This window comes from Etheostoma spectabile, chromosome 10 (assembly GCF_008692095.1).
Source record: "Etheostoma spectabile isolate EspeVRDwgs_2016 chromosome 10, UIUC_Espe_1.0, whole genome shotgun sequence".
NCBI classification, from domain to species: Eukaryota; Metazoa; Chordata; class Actinopteri; order Perciformes; family Percidae; genus Etheostoma; species Etheostoma spectabile.
The window spans coordinates 18,826,392-18,849,281 of NC_045742.1; the positions used below are offsets into that span (position 1 = coordinate 18,826,392).

The 22,890-nt window shown below is 39.1% G+C and overlaps 2 protein-coding genes across 3 annotated transcripts in view; both read left to right on the forward strand.

Moving 5' to 3' along the window:
• The window catches only part of gfpt2 (glutamine-fructose-6-phosphate transaminase 2), a 21,377-nt gene extending 11,826 nt beyond the window's left edge, over positions 1 to 9,551 (forward strand). The window contains exons 9-19 of the mRNA XM_032528760.1: positions 1,096 to 1,201; positions 1,422 to 1,585; positions 2,282 to 2,377; positions 2,632 to 2,729; positions 2,894 to 3,014; positions 3,256 to 3,413; positions 3,680 to 3,794; positions 4,039 to 4,166; positions 4,363 to 4,530; positions 4,673 to 4,834; positions 8,207 to 9,551. Coding sequence (XP_032384651.1) covers positions 1,096 to 1,201; positions 1,422 to 1,585; positions 2,282 to 2,377; positions 2,632 to 2,729; positions 2,894 to 3,014; positions 3,256 to 3,413; positions 3,680 to 3,794; positions 4,039 to 4,166; positions 4,363 to 4,530; positions 4,673 to 4,834; positions 8,207 to 8,251 — 1,361 coding nt within the window. The 3' untranslated portion in view covers positions 8,252 to 9,551. The remainder of the gene's footprint in view (positions 1 to 1,095; positions 1,202 to 1,421; positions 1,586 to 2,281; positions 2,378 to 2,631; positions 2,730 to 2,893; positions 3,015 to 3,255; positions 3,414 to 3,679; positions 3,795 to 4,038; positions 4,167 to 4,362; positions 4,531 to 4,672; positions 4,835 to 8,206) is intronic.
• A 921-nt stretch (positions 9,552 to 10,472) lies between these two features.
• mapk9 (mitogen-activated protein kinase 9) overlaps positions 10,473 to 22,890 on the forward strand; it is a 19,913-nt gene continuing 7,495 nt past the window's right edge. Inside the window, exons 1-7 of one of the 2 annotated variants that reach the window (XM_032528787.1) lie at positions 10,509 to 10,707; positions 16,948 to 17,147; positions 17,403 to 17,549; positions 18,228 to 18,357; positions 20,762 to 20,820; positions 21,146 to 21,284; positions 22,385 to 22,550. In XM_032528787.1, the coding sequence (XP_032384678.1) occupies positions 17,434 to 17,549; positions 18,228 to 18,357; positions 20,762 to 20,820; positions 21,146 to 21,284; positions 22,385 to 22,550 (610 nt within the window). In that variant the 5' untranslated portion in view covers positions 10,509 to 10,707; positions 16,948 to 17,147; positions 17,403 to 17,433. Of the gene's footprint in view, positions 10,708 to 16,947; positions 17,148 to 17,402; positions 17,550 to 18,227; positions 18,358 to 20,761; positions 20,821 to 21,145; positions 21,285 to 22,384; positions 22,551 to 22,890 lie in introns of both variants that reach the window. The other variant, XM_032528786.1, reaches the window with a different exon arrangement.

Consider the following 22,890-nt stretch of genomic DNA (forward strand, 5'->3'; position numbering starts at 1 on the left):
TTAAATACAGTCCTGATCTAGTCCTCACTAACAAGTTTTAAATAATTTCACTGGAGTTACCGTGTTGTAAGTGCCGTCAATCTAATTGGATGGGACTATACTGTACGTTGCACTTGACGCATCACTGAGATGTCTTGAGAGATTCGTCATTCTGCATTCATTAGTGGCAAATCATTGCGGCTTGATGGCGCTAACGTTAGCACATAGTATGGATGGCAACATGATTGAAAATGAAGAAAATCCCAGAGATCCCAGAGATTCAGCAGACAAACATCAAGACATTCCAGATCATCCTCGGCCTTATCTGAAAGAGATGTTTGAGGTAGTAGGCATCAAGAAGGACTCCTGGCCAATGTGCTGCGTGACTCTAAAGTATGGGGAACTACTTCATTAATGTCTGTTTAGTAATTCATATTTAGTCCTTTATTTTCTTTCCAGAAGCCATACTTGAGCACGCACACATACATGTAGGTTCATTTAAATGTTAAGTGGAAGATTAAAAAAGAGAAACTAGATCTGTGAATTCTCACAGAATCACAACTGAATTCTTATCTTGCTGCTCAGTCAGAATCATATTAACCTGGAGTCCCAGTCTCTGTCACAATAACCAAATATATGATGTTTTAGGCCTATTGTCAGACATCCATTTAAAATGTAGCCAATGACATATCAAGAGTCTTTTTTCCATGTCCACTGAAGTTTCTCAGCTTGCACTCTAGTAACATTTGTGTGGTCCAGGTAGCTTTGCATAAAAAATGGTTGTTATTTGCAAGGCTACTTTTACTTTTACACTTTACATAAATTTCCAAGGCTATACTTTTACTTGAGTAAAGAAGTTAAATCAGTACTTCTACTTTTACCAAAGTATTTTTTAACACAAGTATCTGTACTTCTACTTAAGTACGGGAGCCATCTCTGCATTAGTTTAAATCAGTGAAAGCAATGTGGTTTTTTCATGATCAGAATCCTGTCTCGTGGTAACTGCTGTTATCAGTTGATTGCCTTATCTAAAAAAAAATTCTGATCTTACTGTAATTCAATAATTCTGAGTATATCTAGACTTAAAGTCACTTACCTGTGCCTTACACCCCATAGCTCGAGTCCAAGAGAAGAACAGCCATAATCGTCCCGACTGCTCCAACGGCATTAACTCTGTGGGGAATGGCAGTGCTGTGGAGTATTACTTTGCCTCTGACGCCAGGTGAGATCCCAATTGTCTGTGTAGATGGTCGTATCATTGGATTCTTCTTTGTAATGTTATTAATGTCACTGACTCCCCTAACTCTGTCTACCATATCTGTCAAGTATGAGCACAAATAATAACAACAGAAAACAAGTTTAGTGTCCTTTTATAAACCAGACCAGACCAGCGGGTATCATCATCAATTTATCCCATGCATCCATCTTATCTCTAACCACAGTGCCATCATTGAGCACACCAACAAGGTGTTGTACCTGGAGGATAACGATATAGCAGCAGTGAGTGGCGGGAAACTCTCCATCCACAGGATTAACCGGCAGGCTGGTGAGGATCCAGTGAGGGCAATCCAGACCCTGCAGATGGAGCTCCAACAGATCATGAAAGGTCAGATAATGGTCAAAAAAACTATTTTTTTAACTGGTGGTTATCACTTGTATTTTGTTTTAGAGTAGTTTAGCTTAAAAGTAAATTGTTAAAATGTATAAGAGGTCAGAGATTTTAAGGAACTCTAAGAACACAGCTTCCAACAAATTCTACTGGTACCAGGAAACATACCCCACACAGAGTTTGCTTAAAGAAACAATCCTTCCAAGTTCAATTACAGCCAATAAACAAGGTCACAAATAGAGGTGTGTGTGTTCCTGGTTTTAGTTTTCTAGTCTAAACAACACAACGCCTGTCTCCAGCCTGAAGATAAGACATAACATCTTACCTTACTTAACCCCTTAACTTGCTGACAAAGTAAGGGAATGGACAGGGTCAGTTAACTGCACTGCAGAAACACATATACTTTATATGTTAATACCAAAAAGGATTTTTTCCACCACGCCTAATAAATACACGAGAACATGCATTCAGTGCTACCAATCAAGTCTTGTTTGTAGATTTATACTTGCTCTCCCTCTGCTGGCTGAAATTGATAACATAATACGTCTGTTGGTTTTTCAGCCTCTTTCAGCACCCTCACACCATATACTCTTAGTTTTGTGTCTTATCTCTTTGGGACATGTCCTCCCATGCCATGAGGGGTACTGACCAGATAATCTGATGTACAGTACATATATGCTCTTCTCTTTGCAGGTAACTTTGATGCCTTCATGCAGAAGGAGATCTTTGAGCAGCCGGAGTCAGTAGTCAACACTATGAGAGGACGGATTTGTTTTGACACCAAAACAGGTGAGTAGTAATTTTACAAACCTGCCTTCAAATTTTAATGATATGTAGGTGACCTGAACAAACAGGTCCCTGATCCCTTGAATCAATACAAACAGGGACTAAGTCAGGCTATCCACACCGGATCTGTTTTTGTGTCCTTCATTGTCTATTTGAACGTGGAATTTTGAACTATTTTGAATTTTTGAATTATTTGCACATAACTGTGGCCCCTTATTTCAAAAGGCCACTAATGTAATTGTCACCTATTCCCTCAGTGCTTCTCGGTGGGCTGAAGGACCACCTGAAAGAAATCAAGCGTTGCAGACGGCTAATTGTGATTGGCTGCGGCACCAGCTTCCACGCTGCAGTGGCTGTAAGTGGAGCTATCAAAAATTGGGATAAGCATGATGACGTGAGAAAGAAAGTTATGACAAGTGATGTTCAAATAGAGTTGTGGTGATGAGGATGATGATGGCGAGGATGATGATGATGATGATTGATGACGATGACTGCTGTTTTTTCCCCCAAAATTTTCAGACCAGACAGGTCCTCGAGGAGCTGACAGAGCTGTCTGTCATGGTGGAGCTGGCAAGCGACTTCCTGGACCGCAACACGCCTGTGTTTAGAGACGACGTTTGCTTCTTCATCAGCCAGTCAGGTTAAAACAAAACACAAAACGTTCTGACAAACCAGTCTGAACTAGGTCTTCTGGTTCAGGTCACTGGTTTAATTTAGTTGGAGTTTAATTTCTAAAAAAAAGTCTTTACAGCTGTAAAGACAAACTTGTGTCACACTGTCATGTGTAACCTGCATCATCGTTATTTTGTCTTTTACCAATAATAATAATACCAACAATTTTGCCTTGTAAGCATATCCTTTCATTTCCTCTGCTCCTTCAGGAGAGACAGCCGACACATTGATGGCACTACGCTACTGCAAGAACCAAGGGGCTCTGACAGTTGGTATAACCAACACCGTGGGCAGCTCCATTTGTAGAGAAACAGACTGCGGAGTCCACATCAATGCTGGCCCTGAGATAGGAGTGGCTAGCACCAAGGTATAATTTATGCTGTACATTCTATAGATTTATACACTCTTTCTCAGATTGTGGCAGCAATCAAACTGCAATATGCAATATAGACATACTTTACATGTTCGAGTGTTCAGTAGTACTAACAGCACTTTTCATTAATTCAAATTGATGATAAAATCCATATCTTTCATGGCTGCATGATGTACACAATTCTGTGTTACATGCTAGATAGGCAACACTCTTCAGTTACGTGTGGGGTTATATGAGTGTTTTTTGTGTATGTGATTCAGGCCTACACCAGCCAGTTTGTGGCCCTCGTCATGTTTGGCCTGATGATGAGCGAGGACAGACTCTCCCTACAGCAGAGAAGACTGGAGATCCTCAACGGCCTCAAGGATCTACCTGGTCAGTCCAACAAACACCAGTCATTCACAAAGACAAAGCCTTTCGTGGTCTTAACATTAGCACACTGAATCTTTAAATGCAGACTGACAGACACTAACCATGTTCAATCACAACTGACAAATCAAGCTAACAAAATGATGTAGCTCTTGTTTGAAAAGTGTGATATAGTGTAGTGTCATATTTATATTCTCACTGTTCCCCTAATACCTCAATGTCTACATCACTCAATCTTCTATTCTCCTAGAGCTGATAAAGAAGGTTTTGGCCCAGGATAAGAAGATCAAGACCATCGCGGAGGAACTGTACCAACAAAAGTCTCTTCTGGTCATGGGCCGAGGTTTCCACTACGCTACCTGCCTAGAGGGAGCACTGGTGAGTTGAGAATGCCACAGTAGTCTGTCAAAAAACTGCAATTTGCTTCTCCTAGAATAATAATGAATATCAGGACAAAGTTGAAACATCTGATGACATAACTTGTTGTAGAGTTGTAATCTTTATTGTGCCGTATGTGTTATGTTATTATCCAGTATAACGTTCTGAGGTTGTTTTTTTCTAAACTCTAATGCAGAAAATCAAGGAAATCACTTACATGCACTCTGAGGGCATCCTGGCCGGGGAGCTGAAGCACGGTCCTCTGGCGCTTATAGACAAAGACATGCCGGTCATCATGATCATCATGAGAGACGCCTGCTACACCAAGTGCCAGAATGCTCTGCAACAAGTCACGGCAAGATCGGTAGGTCCTGGAAAACAAAAAACATTCTACTGTAACTCATCTGAAGGCACTGAAACACACAAATGTTACATTCTGAGTGCAACAAATTTAACAAAAGGAATTGACTGACTAATATGATTCTTCATGCTCGTGACTTTCTCAGGGTCGGCCCATCATCATTTGTTGCCAGGACGACACGGACATGTGCAAGAATGCCTACCAGACCATCGAGCTGCCGCACACTGTGGACTGTCTGCAGGGCATCCTGAGTGTCATCCCCCTGCAGCTCATGTCCTTCCACTTGGCCGTCCTGCGAGGATATGACGTAAGTAGTCAACACAATTTTTGACTCATGCTATTCTGTACAAATTCTCACTGTATATGGAAAACACACTTTTGCTTTAACATTTTGTTTTGAGCAATATAGGATAATATTGCAGTGATTTTTATCTAACAAAACTTCAAGGAGATGTGTGAGACATTTTGTCTGCTAATACGAGGTTCAGAAAGGAGGGAGATCATACAAACAATGAAATAATCGGTTATTATCTTTCTATTTAATCTTATCAGGAAAAATACTTGTATTGAGATATTGCGGCACATACACTGGTGGAATGTAACCAAGTACAAATACTTCATTTGTATCTGTACTTTACTTACAGTAAGTAGAATCCATAGTGCATACATTTGACTTTTACTTACTGTTATATTTTGCAGCAATTATCTATACTTTCTACTCCACTACATTTTTACAACGTTCCGTTACATATTTGTTACATTTTCTGATCAGTCAAAACGTCTTCCTGAACGTCACACGTTTGTCTCACCAGTGAAGTTTGATATATGATTAATATACTGTAAATGGGGCACCGCCGATCCACAGCCTGGGCGCAGCACCGCTGACCCTCGGTAATACAGCCCCGGTAAAAGTGAAAATAAAAATGTTTGTTTTTTTATTATTCCTGTTTTTAAATCATAGTTGCCATCTAGCCACAGCGTCGTTTACTTCTCCGCCAGGCTGCGTAAGACACGTTCATATCTTACTAATTTGGCTGTACCTCTTCACACCTGCCTTCCCATTTACGGTGCTTCACACACTTTATTTGCTTTCCCTTCCAAGGTTTAAGGAAATAAAATCATCTTCAAATACATCCATGAATAAAACCAACCGCATTCCGATTCAAACGATATATTTCCGTTTTATGCTGATTAGGATAGAAACTTTTGTTTGTGGTAGTGGAGAGTATGGATACTGTCCGTTTACTGTCAAAGCTCAGCATCAAAATAACTGAACCACCCCTTTGTAAATCCTCACTGACCAAGGTGCAAATTAACAAACTAACCAACTTTTTTTCTTATTTGCATATTACCATTGAAATTGGTAATATGCAAATATGATTAAGAGAATAAATTGTTATGCAAGTACTTTTACTTTTAATACTTCAAGTACATTTAAAATCAGGTACCTGTTACTTTAACTCAAGTAGGGTTGTCATTGTGGTACTTCTGCTTTTACTAAAGTATATACGTCTCTGATTATTTGTACTTTTACTAGTACTCCTCCTCCACTGGGCACATAGCTGTCATGTCTAAATACTGTATTTGTCATTGGTTATGTTTCACTATTATGCTATGATACTGATCACAATAATAATTTTGTTTTACCCAAAACGTACTAGGAATATCACATTTGAATGCACATGTATTTTTTATTATTGTTGCATATTAGTTTTGATGCTAGGATAAGTCTGCAGTCAAGTCAAGTCATTTTATTTGAATAGCAAATTTAAACAAACAACAGTTGACCCAAACGGCTTTACAGGTAGAGCATGGAAGGCAGAATCAATACGTCTTAAAGATATATAAACAAGTGTGTAAGGTTCCATGAATATAGTTAGGCAAAAGTAAAGTCAAATAATGTAACATCTAATAAAACAACAATGGAACAGAATTTGCAAATACAAAAAGATAAAAAGTTAATAGCGCTGAAACCTAAAAAAAAATGATTTAAGGAGAGTTAAAAGCAAGAGAGTAAAAATGCGTCTGATTTAAAACTGGCAGTTGTATTACAGGATTTGATATGTAGTGGGAGGGAATTCCAGAGTTTGGGGGCTACAACAGAAAAGGCTCGGCCCCATCTGGTTTTAAGGCGTGTCTAGGGTATGACAAGGAGTTGTTGGGTTGTAGACCTGAGTGCCCTGGCGATAGAGTAAGTCGAAAAGAGATTGGAAATATATATACACAGGGGCTTGATCATGGAGTGCTTTAAAAACAAAAAGTAAAACTTTACTTTTGATTCTGAATTTCACTGGGAGCCAATGAAGCTCAGTCAAAACGGGAGTTATGTGGTCATAACATAGTTCCGATACATTCATAACCGTCCTCAACATTTAGTTTTTGGATTTTCCAATAATTATGAACATCAAGACATTATCCCAAATATAATTTCAACATCTCAATGATATGTAATTTGCATGCAACACAAGACTCTAGGAGGCTATTTATTGCTTGCAGTTCATTAATTATTAACTTGGAACAGTGGCTTTACCAAGTTGCACTTTTTAAAGCCGTATGTGGTATGTGGGCTGGCAGTATGTTTTACTTTGGCATGACAGCTTGGGTATCACTTTTGGATTTAGTTTTGTGTAAAACGTTTGGAAGTCTTGATTTAACAAACTGTTAATTTCACGTTTTCACCTTTCATCTAAACCACCAATTTGGACAATGTTTTTACTTAGTTTACACAGTTATGGCGTATGTAATCAGTGACTTTTCTCAACATAACATTTTGCAAACTAGGCTGCAAACTATCAAAACAACACACCCAAACTGTAAAATACCTCACAACTACATATGGCATTATCAAAATAAAACTTTTGCACCAAATGGCACACACTTCATTCATATTACCAGATTTGTGTCTAACCAACTACATACTGGGCATAACTCTCATATTTAGTACGCTTTGCCATATTACTAAAATAGTTTAAATTGTAGAAAATTCTTCAGCTTTGTCACAAGCACAGAGATATTTGCAGATACACACACATGCTGTTGAAACATTGTTGTTTTATTTTTCACCAAACAAGTTGCTCTTATTTCATTTGAAAATTGTCGTCTTCTTTGGCCATACACTCCTCTACCAGCTCTACCCCTACCTCTCACTCTTCCCTCCCCTCTCATTCTCACCCTTCCTCTTCCTCTCTCTGCAACGTCTTCCAAAAAGGTGCTGACCTGTTGTCTTTCCATTGTGCTTACTTCCTGATTGAAGTGGTAACAATTAACCATTGAGGTATTTGGCCACGTGGCACATATACTGGCCAATTAGCTCATGTAGGTAGTGTCATTTTGAATGGCAGTGTTTTGAAATGGCCAGCATGTGACTTTATGTGCAATTGTTGTGTCTTATCAAGATAAGTGTGTTCAGTGCATTAAAAAAAGTCTTGTTTTGAATTGCAAAATGTGTGTAAAGCAGAAAATGTGTTTAGACTTTTGGTGACTTGAGAAGAGGATTTTCTCTCTGTGTGTCAGTTTAAATAGTTGTGCTGTGCATGTCATTTTAGTGAGTTAGCAATTGGAAACAACTGTAATGCGTGTTTGATTTCATGTTTTGACATACAGTGATTGCACTTAATGTGACACAACACAGCCAAATTCCTGACTATTTTCTCTAACAAACTGCTTTCTCTTTTCGCAGGTTGATTTTCCCAGAAACCTGGCCAAATCTGTGACCGTGGAATAATTACAGGTCAAAAGCACAGAAAATCAGAAAGGAGGCTTATAGATTTATAGATGTACAGTGCAATTGAACATTCTGTGTGTGTGTGTGTGTTTGTGTGTGTGTGTGTGTGTGTGTGTGTGTGTGTGTGTGTGTGTGTGTGTGTGTGTGTGTGTGTGTGTGTGTGTGTGTGTGTGTGTGTGTGTGTGTGTGTGTGTCAGATGAAAGAGGGAGGTATATGGTACAATAAATTATAAAAAGAGAGAGAGAAATGTGAAGTCCACTAAATATACTGCTGAGGAAGTGCCAGTGTCATTGAGGCCTCGCAGAACAATCTATGACAACAACATGCAAAGCAACCAACATGCAGTGTCTTTTTCTTATCTCAAGAAGCCAATGCCACAGGCTTAGTAGAAAAGCATTGACATGGTGTATTGAAGTGTTTACAGTTGTGCAATATAGGGACCAGAAGTGCTTTATGTATGTACACAATCATTAGTGAGGTGATTTGTTCTCTTTCTTTTTAATGAATTTCTTATTTCTATTGTGGGCATCTTAACTCTCTTTGCAAAACGGGAAATGTAGGAATTCCAGAGAGTTTTCTGAGATGAAAATTTATTTTTTTAATATTTCTCTACTGTGCCTGGTGGGCCATTAGCCAATAACGTCGATATTTTTAGCAGAAGCTACCAGAAGGAAGTTCCTCAATCTCACTTTCACATTATTACTTGATTCTTTTTCTTTTTGTTTGTGCTCTATTTGAATGTTATTTCATTTTAATTTAAAATATATTGTAAGTTTATTCTGTTTAACAGGATTACAGCCAATGACATCAATATTTTTAGCAGAAGCTACCAGAAGGACGTTCCTCAATCTGACTTTCACATTATGACTTGATTCTTTTTGTTTTTGTTTCTGCTCCGTTTTAATGTGAGTTCATTTCAATTTAAAATATATAAGTCTAGTCTGTTAAACAGGATTGCAGTTCATGGTAGAGCATGAAACTGTCTTTACTTAACTTTCTTTCTTTACTGATTCATGTCAAAGTTTGGAGCATTTCCATAGACACACATAGTTATTATTTAAAGAGCTCTTTCCCAATAAAGAACACAATGTGACTACCGTGACAATCAATAATACTTTTGTTTTATCAGCTGTTTGTATGGGTTATTATAATCATAATAATCCGTATTTATCTGATTCTTATTTTATGGGGGCTTAAGAGAGGGTTTGATTTATATCTTTAACTGTGATTGTATTTTATACTGTATGTTTTAAAGACATAAACAGGCACTACCAATCAATAAATAGGTAAAGGATTCTATTCAAAGTGTGCTGTTGTTACTCTTTAGTTCTCCTTACCTGCCAGTGTTTGTTGTGGTAAGAAATATCAGATGTTGATGCTATATTACTTTAACAGGATGATGCAAGCTGCATGTACAATTCTTTTTATTTCTTTATTTATCTATGTATTCATTCATTTATTTATTCATTTTTTTGACAAGAGGTGGTATAAGCCTGCATGATCATTGATTCAGTCTAGTCCCAGTTTGTACTTGTAATATACATACCATCATAATGAGATGCATAAAAATGAAGCTAGTTCAGTCTATGGACATATATAAAAGAGATATTTCAGACAGATGACAGTAATGGAGCCAGTTAACAAAAAATATTTTAAATCCACAATAGAATAAAAGTGTATATATTACAATGTCCTCAGACCTCTCCTTACCTTTGGGAACTACTCGTGTTTGCTGGACACTTTGGCAAATGTGTGTATCTCTACAGTGGTGGAATGTAACTACTATAAGTGCATGTACTTAAGTACAGTACATTTGTAGGTACTTTATTTGGAGAGTACTTTTCACTCTACATTTTTCTGACAGCTAAAGTTAATTTGATACATCTTAAAGTATTTCTTTCTTTCTTTCTTATTTCATATAAATTATAAACCCTTAATGTTAATTAAGCCCTTACAAGTTAAAGCATCAGTAATAATTACCCAATTTATCATAATAAAACACTGACGGGGGCACTGCTATTTAATGTGTATCTTTTCTTCTGATTCTGTATTTTGAATGCTGGGCTTTTTGTGATTAGGTATGCTGCTTTAGATTACTTATTCTACTACTGATCCTCATATTTATACTTTTTAATCAGTAACATCCAGAACAAAAAGTTTTTCCACGAAGTTTTTGTGGAGAAAGAAAAAAGTTAGCGCCCACGTAAACTATGCGCAATGACGTCACCCACATGGTCGCTGTGTGCTTGTTGTGGTGTTCCCTTCCTCCGCATCCGTCCCTCCGTGCTGCCGCTAGAGTAAGCTAGGAACTGGAGGAAGAGCTATCTGATCTATCAGTCGTGACAGCCCGTTCTCCTTAACTTTTCGAAGTCTAGGCTGTGCCTTAGAGACGAAGAGAGTGTTTTATCTGTGTTTTCGATGCATAGGAGTGTCCTGGGAGCGGCGAAGGGAGAAGGTAGGTCTCTCCGCTGGTGCCGCTGCCGCCTCCTCCGCCGTATGTTGTTCGGTCAGAGCTTTCAGTTCAGCCCTGGCCCGACTACCGCATTGCTTCTGACAGAAGTGAAAAAGACGGGCAGGGTAGGCCTTGGTAACTTTGTAACGAACAAAACGCGACGTTAATTTAACTGCGGTTTATGTAAGAGTGACTGGGCTGTGTGAACCGTTGATTTCTGACTGTAAAACCACCGAGTACCAGCTGTGCTGCGGCCGCGGTGTGTCATACAAGGGTGACTTCATACCTTTGTGTGTGTATCTGTGTGTATTTTAGAGTAGGCTACCGTTAAGCATGCTGCGTGTGGAAATTGGGACAATTGTCAGTTTTGCATCAAGGTTATGTTATAACTTAAGGTTGTCAGTGTCCATATTTTACCCATAGACCTACGCTGATGTAGCCTACCTAAATTAAGCCAAATGAATGACATTTCAGTAGGCCGAGTAACGTTATGCTCAGGTTTTTAAACCAAAACCACAGTTTCCACGAAAACAGGTGTGAACGTGATGAAAGCTAACGCTAGTGTTATATTTGATTTGGCATGGTATATCAGAGCACCATGTATTAATCTGCCATGTCTGAAATCTGAAGCATGTCAAAGCATAAACAGAGTGACATGGGTGGTTTGAGCCGCCAGTAGAATACAGTGGGGCAAACATATGCACAGAATAGTACTGCAGACATGAAAGGATAACAAGTATGTTTCAAGACCACCAAAAGTGGAATTGGCATTTTTTTCCCCATTAATCCATCTTTAGCGCCCTTCGTGCTCTCCAAGAGACACATCTCTAGACTCTAGTGCAACAGCAGCATCCTGAATGTAGTTTTGCTCGCTCTGTGTTTTATAACTCTGCCACATCAGGATGAGTGGCTGAGTCTTCAGGCCATGCTAATCTGATACCAAAGCGAGCTCACTGAATCCCATCCAGCTCCCAACTGAGAGCCAAGGCTACGTCAGACCCCAAGGCTGCACTGGACTAAACTGGACAGTAGTCACGATGAGCTTGGCTCCATGATGGTGAAGGTCATTTCTCTTGATAAGAGAAGCGTTGAAATTAACAAAAATCACATGCCTACATAACTATGGAGTTAAAAGGACAAGGGAAAAAGATTATTATGCTTGCTTTCTGTCTTTTCATTCATATTTATCCTGAAGAATAAGGTGTGTGTGTGGGGGTGGATTCTGTGCACATACAAGTATGTTTCCTAATAATGCCACACCTTGTCAATACACTGGCTACATATTGTAACACGTTGTCTTGCCATGATGAGGCATTTTGACATTGTAACTTTGACATTGTTTTGTTTTCTATTAGTTAAGCTTATGTGTTTAATATTTGAATTATGGCACACGTGGCACGTGTTACACGCTAATCTCATTTACTAAAAGCACTTTATTTTGCATTAAATAACTATAAGATTGTGGTGGGCTTCAAAGATTAGGATAATATCTCAATTGTTTTGGTTGATTTTGAGGCAATTGTAGCTCAGTTGGTATCTTGGTAGAACATGTCAGTCCTTAATTGTAGAGTTGGTTGTCCTTAAGCAAGACACGGACCCCTAAAGTGCTTCAGATCTAGGCTATGTGTACGGGGAAATGTAATCCACTTTGGACAAAAGCGTATGCCAAAATTAATTACATTTTGGGCTCTTTATCATAAAATCATAGTCTTTATTCTTTTTTCAAGCAAAATATAAATTAAATTAGATTAAGAATATTACAAAAGAGAAAGCAAACAGCTAGTTTATTCCTACACAGAAAACACAGTGCTCTTGTATGTAGCCTTAATAATGTTTGGGAGGCAGAGACTGGTAATTACCTGGTAATGACAAAATCTCTGTGATCAGGCAGTTTGTAACTTAGAAACTGGCAGTTAGCCTTGTGACTGATCAGGTTTAATTAATTACAAAAACCAAAATCATGAAAACCATTATGATATGGTTAATTGTCCACCCTAGGATTGGATTTTGTGTGTGTGTGTGTGTGTGTGTGGTGTCTTGCCATTGTATGGGCAGGCTTTCCTTCACATATTGATGGGTTGTAGATAATGATCTTTAATGTTGCAATTAGCTGTATCATAGTCTGGATAAAGGACAAATAGTTTGCAGGATAATTGCTGTGTGTTGCCACTGTCTAACTCCGCCCTCTTCGGGAAACGACAACAAACTTTGAGGCAGCAAGCTTCATACTGAAAATGGCAAGTTTTGAAGGAGATTTGGCTTGTGCAACAAGGCAGGCCTGCTTAGTTCTCTCAGTCAGTGGTTGTAAATATTTACAAGAAATATGTTTACGGCATTTACTATCTAAGTGGAAAGTTTTGGGACCTATTGGCAGGGATTTGCTATGGATAAAATACACACGGTGATAGACTGGTGAAGTATGTTTACGGTTTAACCATCTATCCAGCTAATTTAAATAGCTCACGTTACTGTAGTGTATGAACAGTGAAAGCTATAGTCTGTAGTTGTAGTCACCCCCATGAGGAATTAAAAGTAATGACAACAAAACTGTGTCCACATGATACAAGCCTTCCGTGATCGCCCCCCCCCCCCCCCCCCCCCCCCCCCCCCCCTTCCACGCAGATGCTAATAGCCGAGGATGACACGGAGGATTAAAAAAACCCAATGGACTGAATTATCTTCACTCGAGATTCTGCGCACGAAAGTTGCCAGACGACAAAATCTTCTAAACACAGCCATACTGAGAAATCCAGAGAGAGTCTTGTGGAGCGGATGGTCCTAATCAGCTTTGTAGTAGGGCTGCATGATATGAGGGAATTATCTAATTGTGATTATTTTGACTGATATTGCGATTGCGATATGATTCATGATATTGCCGGGAATGGTCAGTTTTGTATCATTATTCTATTTTTCATTTAAAAATATTAAAATCTAAAAAATTGAAATAATTTATAGTGAGATTGAGGATCTGTACAAAACAAAACAAAAATTCTTTAGTCTGTAGGATACAATTTGTAGATTGGGAAGTTTCATTCAGAACAGTTTGACCCACTTGTAGCCTACTTGCAATTACCTAGATTTCCCCCAGGGACATTAACGTTTGTCTACACTAATCAAATCCCTTTTACATTTGAACAAATTCCACAATTAGAGATGTTCTATCCTCAATGCCTGGTGGCCAGAACTATAGCAGGTGTCTGCTGGTGTCTGTCTTGCTTTTTGAGCTTTCATGCGGTTTTCTCTACACTGTAGTTTTTCCCTGTCAGTGTCCATATATCTGTGCTGAGTGAGTCAACTGTACATTTAGCCTAGTCGTGCCTAGCTTCGGATCAAGTGAAGGATTGTACATATGCTGCGCCTGCTGCAGCTGAAATGAGTTTTGGTTATGATTAATGGCCCTTTTATAGTGTTCTCAGGTTGATGTGTGTGTTGTGAATCAGTGCACCAGACGCTGAGGTAAACAGATACTGGAGAAAAATATCAAAGTGCCACTTTTAGCCAGTGCAGCCTTCAAGCTAAAACAGAGACAGTATTTTTCTCGGAGGGAATGGTGTTGCAGGAGATTTGTTGCACAAAAGTGTTCATGTGCTGTGTTGAATCTGTGGCCTAGACTGTATGTCAAGGGACATTTAGCACAGCCAAGGCCTTAGCATGTTGTTTCTGCTGAACCTGCAGTTTAAACAATTAGGTAATCAAGTGGGAAAAGCTCTGCTTTGATAATGAAAATATTCATCAAGAATATATCGGTCACTCCCTCTGTGAGGAGGCCACAGGGAAAATGGCATATGAGTGAGAGAATGTCAGGAGGAGCATAAAGAATGACAAAACCAAGGATAATGAGAGAGAGTGAGAGAAGCACAAAGAAAGTTAAGGTCTTTGGGTGTAGTCGTGCAAGAGCCAGCTGGACGTACGACATGTGAGAAGGAGGGGACAAAGCTGGGGAGACAGAAGGAAAAAGTAGATGAGGATTCATTTTTCATCTGAACAATTGTGCAGTTTCAGACCCACACCTATTACATCTTTCACATGAAAAACAACACAGAATATAGTGAATGTTCAAGAGAGATTTAAAACCTTATAAAAGAAACCATTCACAACAAACCAACGGAAATAAACAAAAAACCAAGATGACAAGCAGAGACTCCGTGGGATTAGATAACACAATCAAATTAAGTCATAAACACAGTGGGATCACTCAACAAGATGCATTGAAATACTAGGAAAATGAACTGAATAATGAAAGGTTTGTATTTGTTGTAGCGATGCTAATATGTGTGGATAAAGAAGAGATGCGACTGTTTGAGTTTCCGTGTTTGCATTTTCGGCCTTTATTTGAAGGGACAGCTGAAGACATGAAAGGGGGGGGGATGACATGCAGCAAAGGGTCACAGGTCGGAGTCAAAACCGCAGCCGCTACGTCGCGGAGTAAACCTCTATATATGGGCGCACGCTCTTCCAGGTGAGCTACCTATGCGCCCAGTAAATCATTTTTTAATTGATTTTAATGTCTTTAACCAGATCAGGAATAAAATGATTGAATGAAGATGGTAACAGACTTCACTGCGCCATGATAAACATTATTGACAGTTTATTATTCACATTGTTGCCATTTTCTTTATAATGCATTATACAAAAATGGGAATGAAAAAAAACAGCAAATAATAATGTATCTAATAAAATAATAAACAGTATATGTATGTTTTACACAAATCCCCTCATTTAGGGCTGGGCAATATATCAGTATCAGGATATGAGACTGATTATCGTCTTAGATTTTGGATATCATAATATCATAACGTGGCATTAGTGTTGTCTTTTCCTGGTTTTACAAGCTGCATTACAGTCAAGTGATGCAATTTTCTTGCAACTTACAAACCTGTTCTAGCGTTCCTATTATTTTGTATTATTTGCTCACTTAGTCATTATATCCACATTGCTGATGATTATTTATCACAAATCACATTGTGTATATGTTTTGTAAAAGCACCAATTCAACCCCACAATATTGTTGTGATACCAATGTTGTCGTAGTATTTGTAGTAATAGTTGAAAATATTGTGACAAAGGATTTTCTCCACATTGCCCAGCCCTACCTTCATTTTATTTTTTGTCAACACTGATTGAGATATGAACAAGCGCAAAGTTGCTATAAGTGTGACCATGAACACGCATGCATCAGTGTGTTCATGCATACACACACAAACACAACCTCGTAAATACTTGACCTCCATGCCAAATATCAGCGTCCTAGGGCGAAAGCTGTGGCCGCCAAAGGGTGGTACACCTACCGACAGAAATAAAAAAATATACTGCAACCATTGATACTTGTTAATTGCTGATTTAAAATGTCAAAAATCATAATAACAAGTATGAACTGAAAAACTATTAAGGCTTGTTTCTTTAATCACCTATCATATGTATACTTCTACTTCTATTACTAATAATAATTATAATACCCAATCAGTTGACTTATTTGTCATACGTTTTATCTTTTGACAAAATAATGGCTGCAGATTTGGTTGGTATTTATTCATAGTAGTATGATAGAAAACATATAATGTTCCCTTCCTCCACTAATTATATCAAACAAAAGTCAATAACAGTTTGGCAGTTGGACCAACTCTACTCACTGTAGCTCACTCTCTGCTGTTCTTTCTAATACTGTCACAGTGCTGAAGCTGAGACTGAGTAGCTTTACAATTGACACAGCTTGAGGTGTTTTTTGTCTCTATTTGATCATAACCTCACCCCTGCTACTTCTTTCTCTTTAGCACTTTGTTTCTCTAACAAGGAAACCCAGCGAGTGTTTGTGTCCTTGTTGCCTGTCAAACAGACAAGGTTAAAATATCATACTCCATCTAGCCTGTGGCTGTTTTCTGAAGGGATGACAAACAGCTGTGACTGCTCGCTGTTGCATAGCTACACGATTGTGTGCCCTCGCCCACACACACACACACACACACACACACACACACACACACGCATACAAACCCTGGTCAAGAAAAATACTCCTCCTCCACTTTCTGCCTGGGTAATCAATGCTAACACTGGCATTTGTTTTTTATTGAACACAAACGCATCACGTGTTTACCTCTATTATCATGTATCAGTTACCATGTGCTCAAGCAATGTACACTTGGATGCAAATCAAAGAATATTATAATCATGCTTAACCTAACTTAACGCGCGTGTGTGTGTGTGCGTGTGAGTGTGAGTGAGAGAGAGAGAGAGAGAGAGAGAGAGAGAGAGTTTGTCTCGGGAACACCAAAACATTTACAGCCTCGACTTCAGCTCCAATCCACTCCGTTGTCAGATGAACAAACTGGGCAGAAAGCTTTGTTGATGGATTGGTTGGCTTTAGATACTGGGATGAAAATAGAGGAAGTGATGCCAAGGACTGACAGATGGAACCATATTAGGCCCTGCCATTCACTGTGGATTATTGGAGTGATTCAGTGGACTGGAAAAAAAAGGTTTCAAGTTCCAAATGTAATAGCCTCATCACGCTGATGTAGGATTATTAACGTGCTATAAATTGTTTACCACTCTGCACGCCAATTTGGAGATAGATGATTTTGTGTACAGCTGTACTTCCTGCCTGGCAGGAAGTCAGTCATGCTGTTTGGGTGTTAATCTGTTCCCCCCCCCCCCCCCCCCCCCCCCCCCCCCTCTGTATGTGTTTTGTTGGCCTTCTGCAGACAGCGCTGGTGGTCCTGACTGTTCAGCAGGATGAGTGAGGCGGACGGCCAGTTTTACAGCGTTCAGGTGGGAGACTCCACCTTCACTGTGCTCAAGCGCTACCAGCAGCTCCGTGCCATCGGCTCCGGGGCCCAGGGCATAGTCTGGTAAGCTTTAAGATTAGAGAAATCCTGGTATTCCAAACTGTCTGACAATATGACATATGCAGTATGTTCATTGTTAACTTGTTCTCACACTTCACTGTAGCTGTATGATGTTTAACTGAACTAAATATTCACACCCAAGACTGTGTGTGTTTTATGGCTGCATGATTGCATTAAATGTAAATATTCTTTTGCATGTAATTTTATTCAAATCATCCCAAAATCCAGAATAACACATTTAATATCCTTAAAAACTTTGTGGTGTCCACCATAATGTAAAATATAGTTATGTGAGTTTGAGGACTGTAGGGAGTTTAATTTGTTTGTACTACTGGTAAGGCTTAAAAATAGATACTTTTTAAAAATATTTATAAATAAATACTACAACATTTCTGCATTGGGTAATGTAATGCACATTTCAACCCCTAGTGGCTGCAAGCAAGTCTTCTTTATGCTGTTTTTCCTCTCCACTTTTGATTATTTAGTTTTTAAATTGCAGAGAGCGAAAAAACTTGCGCACGTCTTTAACCTATTTGAAAGTATAATTGACAAGACTGGTAGCTAACTTTTATCCTCTTCATGTTGACGGGAAAAAAGCAGCTTTGCTCTGCAGATGCATTTATTTTCTTTCTTGATAACTTTCTCTCTGTCTGTTCCCTCCTCTATTCAATGTGTAACCAGCTCTGCTCTAGATACAGTCCTTGGTATACCAGTGGCAGTGAAAAAGCTGTGTCGGCCATTCCAGAACCAGACCCATGCTAAGCGTGCCTACAGGGAGCTAGTGCTGCTCAAATGTGTCAATCACAAAAATGTAAGACCTATTTAATGGATATGTTCACATGTTTTAAAGTCTGTCTAATTTGACCTTTTTGTTGATCCTGGACATAAAATGGAACACACAAAACATTAAAGCGTCCATATTATGCTCATTTTCAGGTTCATAATTGTATTTTGAGGTTGTAGCAGAATAGGTTTACATGGTTTCATTTTCCAAAAACACCATATTTTTGTTGTACTGCACATTGCTGCAGATCCTGTTTCCACCCTGTGTGTTTAGGTCTCTGTTATAGCTACAGAGTGAGACATCTCACTTCTTTACTATCTTTATGTGATATGAATGAGAACATTAGCTAGCTACTGTTTCTCCAACTTTGGTCAGTACAAGGCAGGATTAGCTGGGAGACTTCTTCTAAATGAAGGCCAGTTGTGAAATACTTGCAGAACAGGGACATGTAAATAGTTCTTTTGTAGATTATGGTAAACTAGTGTGTGTTGTAGCTGTGTTTTCCCATTGAGAACGAGCTAGCATGCTACGGTTAGCCACCTCGTCTCGGCTCGTTAAATAGAAAGCCATGCAGATTTTGAACAGCTCACCCAGAGACTGAAGGTAGAGGACATTCAGAAATCCAAGTTTGTATGTGTGTGGAAGCACCAGAGACACAATATAGCACCCCAAAAGAATAGAAAACAGTACATGACCAAAATGCTTGTGCATTTTGGGCAAGTAATTCTACAGTTTGTTTAACAGAGTGATTGCCTGGGACCAACCTGTTTTCATATCTTATAGTTCTGCAACCAGGGACTTTAAGCTTCTGTCCAAAAGGGAGATACTGGATTTCCCTATTCAAAGGGTGTAGGCTGTCCTCTAAGATGACCATAGCTATCTGCTGTAGTTGTTTAGCATACAGGGATGTCGGGTGCAGCTGAGACTCCCCAGTCAGCTTACTTGACCATTTTACAATTTGATTTAAGCGATTCTTGTGCTTAATTGAAACACACCCAAACCATGACACTAAGGAGAAAGATATGATGGATTCGATAAAGGCATGATAAAATAATGTCATTATGGTCTTGTCTATATGAAAATGGTACAATTTACTCAAGCAGTATAAGCACTGTGGTCCTTTTTTACAGACAGCTTCACAATTCTCCTGGAAATTTTATTTAGAGTCAATAATTGTCCCTAGATATCTATAGGATTCTACTTGATCCAATAGTTAGTTATGGTCTCATATCCTGGAGTTTTACCAAAATCAGTGTACATATCCTTTGTTTTGGATATGTTTAATTGAAGGTATGACTCCTCACACCATTGGACAAAGTCTTCAATTATTGGTCCACAGCCTATTTCATTTTTATGGAGCAGACTCACTGTGACGGAGTCATCCGCATATTTAATGATGGTCATGTTTTATTATTTGCTCTGACACATGTTCTGTATAGAATGAACAGAAGGGGTGAAAGTACGCACCCCTGTGGTGAACCTGTAGAAGAGCAAAGCTGAACAGACTGGAGCTCTGTTCACCCTTACTCTCTGTGTCCTGTTTGTTAAAAAATCCCAAATCCAGCCTTGTGTCTTTCCAACATAAGTGATAAGGAACAAAATCCACAGCCCTCATTTGGGGCAAAAATATGTTACAAAGTTCATGCAATGGTTATGGGAGACTTTGGCCACATCAGTTACACACATTAGGTGGGTTTCACCCAAAGTAACAATTTTTTCCTCCGGAGAGTCTTTCTGTGCTGAGCTGCAATGGAGGGATAGTAACACAAAGAGGTAACTCTGTACTAAAACACTGTAAATTTGGAAGATAGACACTTGATTTGGTTATCTCTAAAGTCTGATATCAGTCTCAAGTTTGGAATACATTTTTGATTTCAATGTTCATATGAACGCCTGACAATGGACAGATTTGAAAACCATTCTTTGATGTCAGCTCTTTTTCTACCCTCTCGGATATGTGCCATACTGCATGTCTGGTACAGACATAGTACTGTATTATAACATAATGAATCAGTTAAAAGTTTTTATTTCATACATTTTGCAAAACAGTTCAATACAGCTAGCAGTCAAATTAAAATGTAGCTTGTGTCCTCACATCTTCTCATGTATTATTTCATAAGACACTTTCTGATTTAAGAATTGCATCTCTTCCACTTTAGTTTGGCTGATGGGATTTACAGCAGGACTGGACTATGACTGGCATTAAGAAGACTTTTAATGTCTGTTCTAAGAAATATTGAAATAATGTACAAATCTGAGAAAAAGAAAGGGTCAGCTTGTTGCCATGTGAATTTAATTTCTTAATCAGAGTGAGAGAATCCCGACAATCCCACTTGAGGCCTCTGCCCTCCGTTGGCTAGTTCTCCACAGTTAAGTGGATGTAGATGGGAGAGTAACATAATGGACTAATGACCTGTCTCTCTGCTTGCAGATCATCCGTCTAATCAATGTCTTCACGCCTCAGAAGTCCTTGGAGGAATTCCAGGACCTGTGAGTGGCTGTAGTGTTTTTTTTTGGCTGCAACAATCTACCTCAGTGCTTTCTGTAGAGATTTTAGCTGAAGCTAGTATTTAACCACCATCCCTTGATTTACCTGTCAACCTCTTCTATTGCACTGTGTTGCTTTTATATGTTCTCTCCGCTTTAATTGCTTCTATGTGTTTGACGCTGTCTCTTTAGGAACTCCATTACTACCTTTTTTTGCTATTTTTCTGACCGTTACCCTTTTAATCTCTTATCATTTGCATTTTTTATCTACCATTTTGACATTTTGTATCCATACTTCTCTTGTTTTCATTCCTTCCATGGCTTTTAGGTATCTAGTGATGGAGTTGATGGATGCCAGCCTGTGCCAGGTGATTCACATGGACTTGGACCATGAGCGAATGTCCTATCTGCTCTACCAGATCCTCTGTGGCATCCGGCACCTGCACTCTGCTGGCATCATCCACAGGGTAACAGGACGAGTAGTAATTGTGCTGTGGGCTAATTGTTGATAAGACAGTAATACTATTGTTAAAATTCAAGTGGGTTGTTTTTCCAGCCTGCTCTGTTGCACCTGTAACCATGCCCACAAGTGCTTGTCGTGCTTTGTGTGGTTGTGATGCTGCAGACGCTCAGCCAGGGAGAAATCTTCTCCAAGCTAACATAAAGGTTGCTTCTTTCTCCATTTCAGTGCAAAAATAACACACACAAAGAGAAATGATGGGATGATAATGTAGTTAGAGAAGAAAAGGCTTAATAAAAAGACATTTGGGTTGTTGGTTTACTGGCACACCCTGAACACTTGGACATCACTGATGTGAGGCGATGTGGTAAACCACCAGGCTTCAGGTTTTCAGCTGGTGTTCATTTGCTCATTAATTAGCTATTCAATCAAGTATTCATTCCCAAATACTTATTGCTATGTGACATTAGATAATTTGTATTTTTTAAACAAAAACTGTTTGTTTCAGGAGTTCTTCATGAGCAAAGGATCATGTCTTCTGATTCAAAAATTACATTGTTAAAGCTATAGTGCGTTGTTTCTGTCGCCTCCATGAGGAATTCTAAGTAATGACAACAAAACTGTCGGCGCGTCCACATGATACAAGCCTTTTGTGATTTTGCCCCCACCCCTCCTTCACGCACTTGCTAGTAGCCACGGAGGACATGGAGGATTAAAAAAAAAACCTGATTAGCTCTTCAGAAGAGGTAATTGTCTTCACTCCAGTTTCTGTGTGGGAAAGTCACCGGACGCCACAATCTCCTGAACACAGCCATTCTGAGAAATAGAGAGAGTTGTGTGGAGCTGATAGTCCTAATTAGTTTTGTAGCAACTCCTTTGGCAATAGCTTGAATATAATGGAGGTTTATTATTATCAAAACATTACGCACTAAAGCTTTAATTTTAGGATGTGGAGGTCTTTAACCTGTGCGTTTACTGCTAGATGCTTTTTCTCCAAAACAAACGTCGTTCTCCAGCAACCATCTGTAAAGGAAATTATAATTCCTTAAGAGTAATGTTTTTGGATGTGTATGTTTCTCCGGATTTATAGATTTTCTCTCCCCTTAGGACCTGAAGCCCAGTAACATTGTGGTAAAGTCAGATTGCACTCTAAAGATCTTGGATTTTGGCCTGGCTCGGACTGCCTGCACTAACTTCATGATGACACCTTACGTGGTGACCAGATACTACCGCGCGCCAGAGGTGATACTGGGCATGAAGTATAAGGAGAATGGTAAGGACAGCCAAGCACCATTCTCACAACGCTAATTTTAAAGATCCTATATCTAGGGCTGGGTACCGAATTCAATGCTTTTTAGGCAGCGACCAAATTGTTTCTGAAGTATCAAGTATTAAAAAATGTCTGGTCAATCAATACCCAATTTCAATACCTAAGGAGTAAATCTCATCAGCATCAGTAAACCAATGAGCATGCACCATTCTTCTACCAAGATCCAATCATGTTTGTGATTGGCTGTTTAGTGGTACACGTCATAGAGTCACACAGGAAAATCTTTACATTACGCACAGAGGCAGGCAAGGCAAGGCAGCTTTATTTGTATAGCACATTTCAG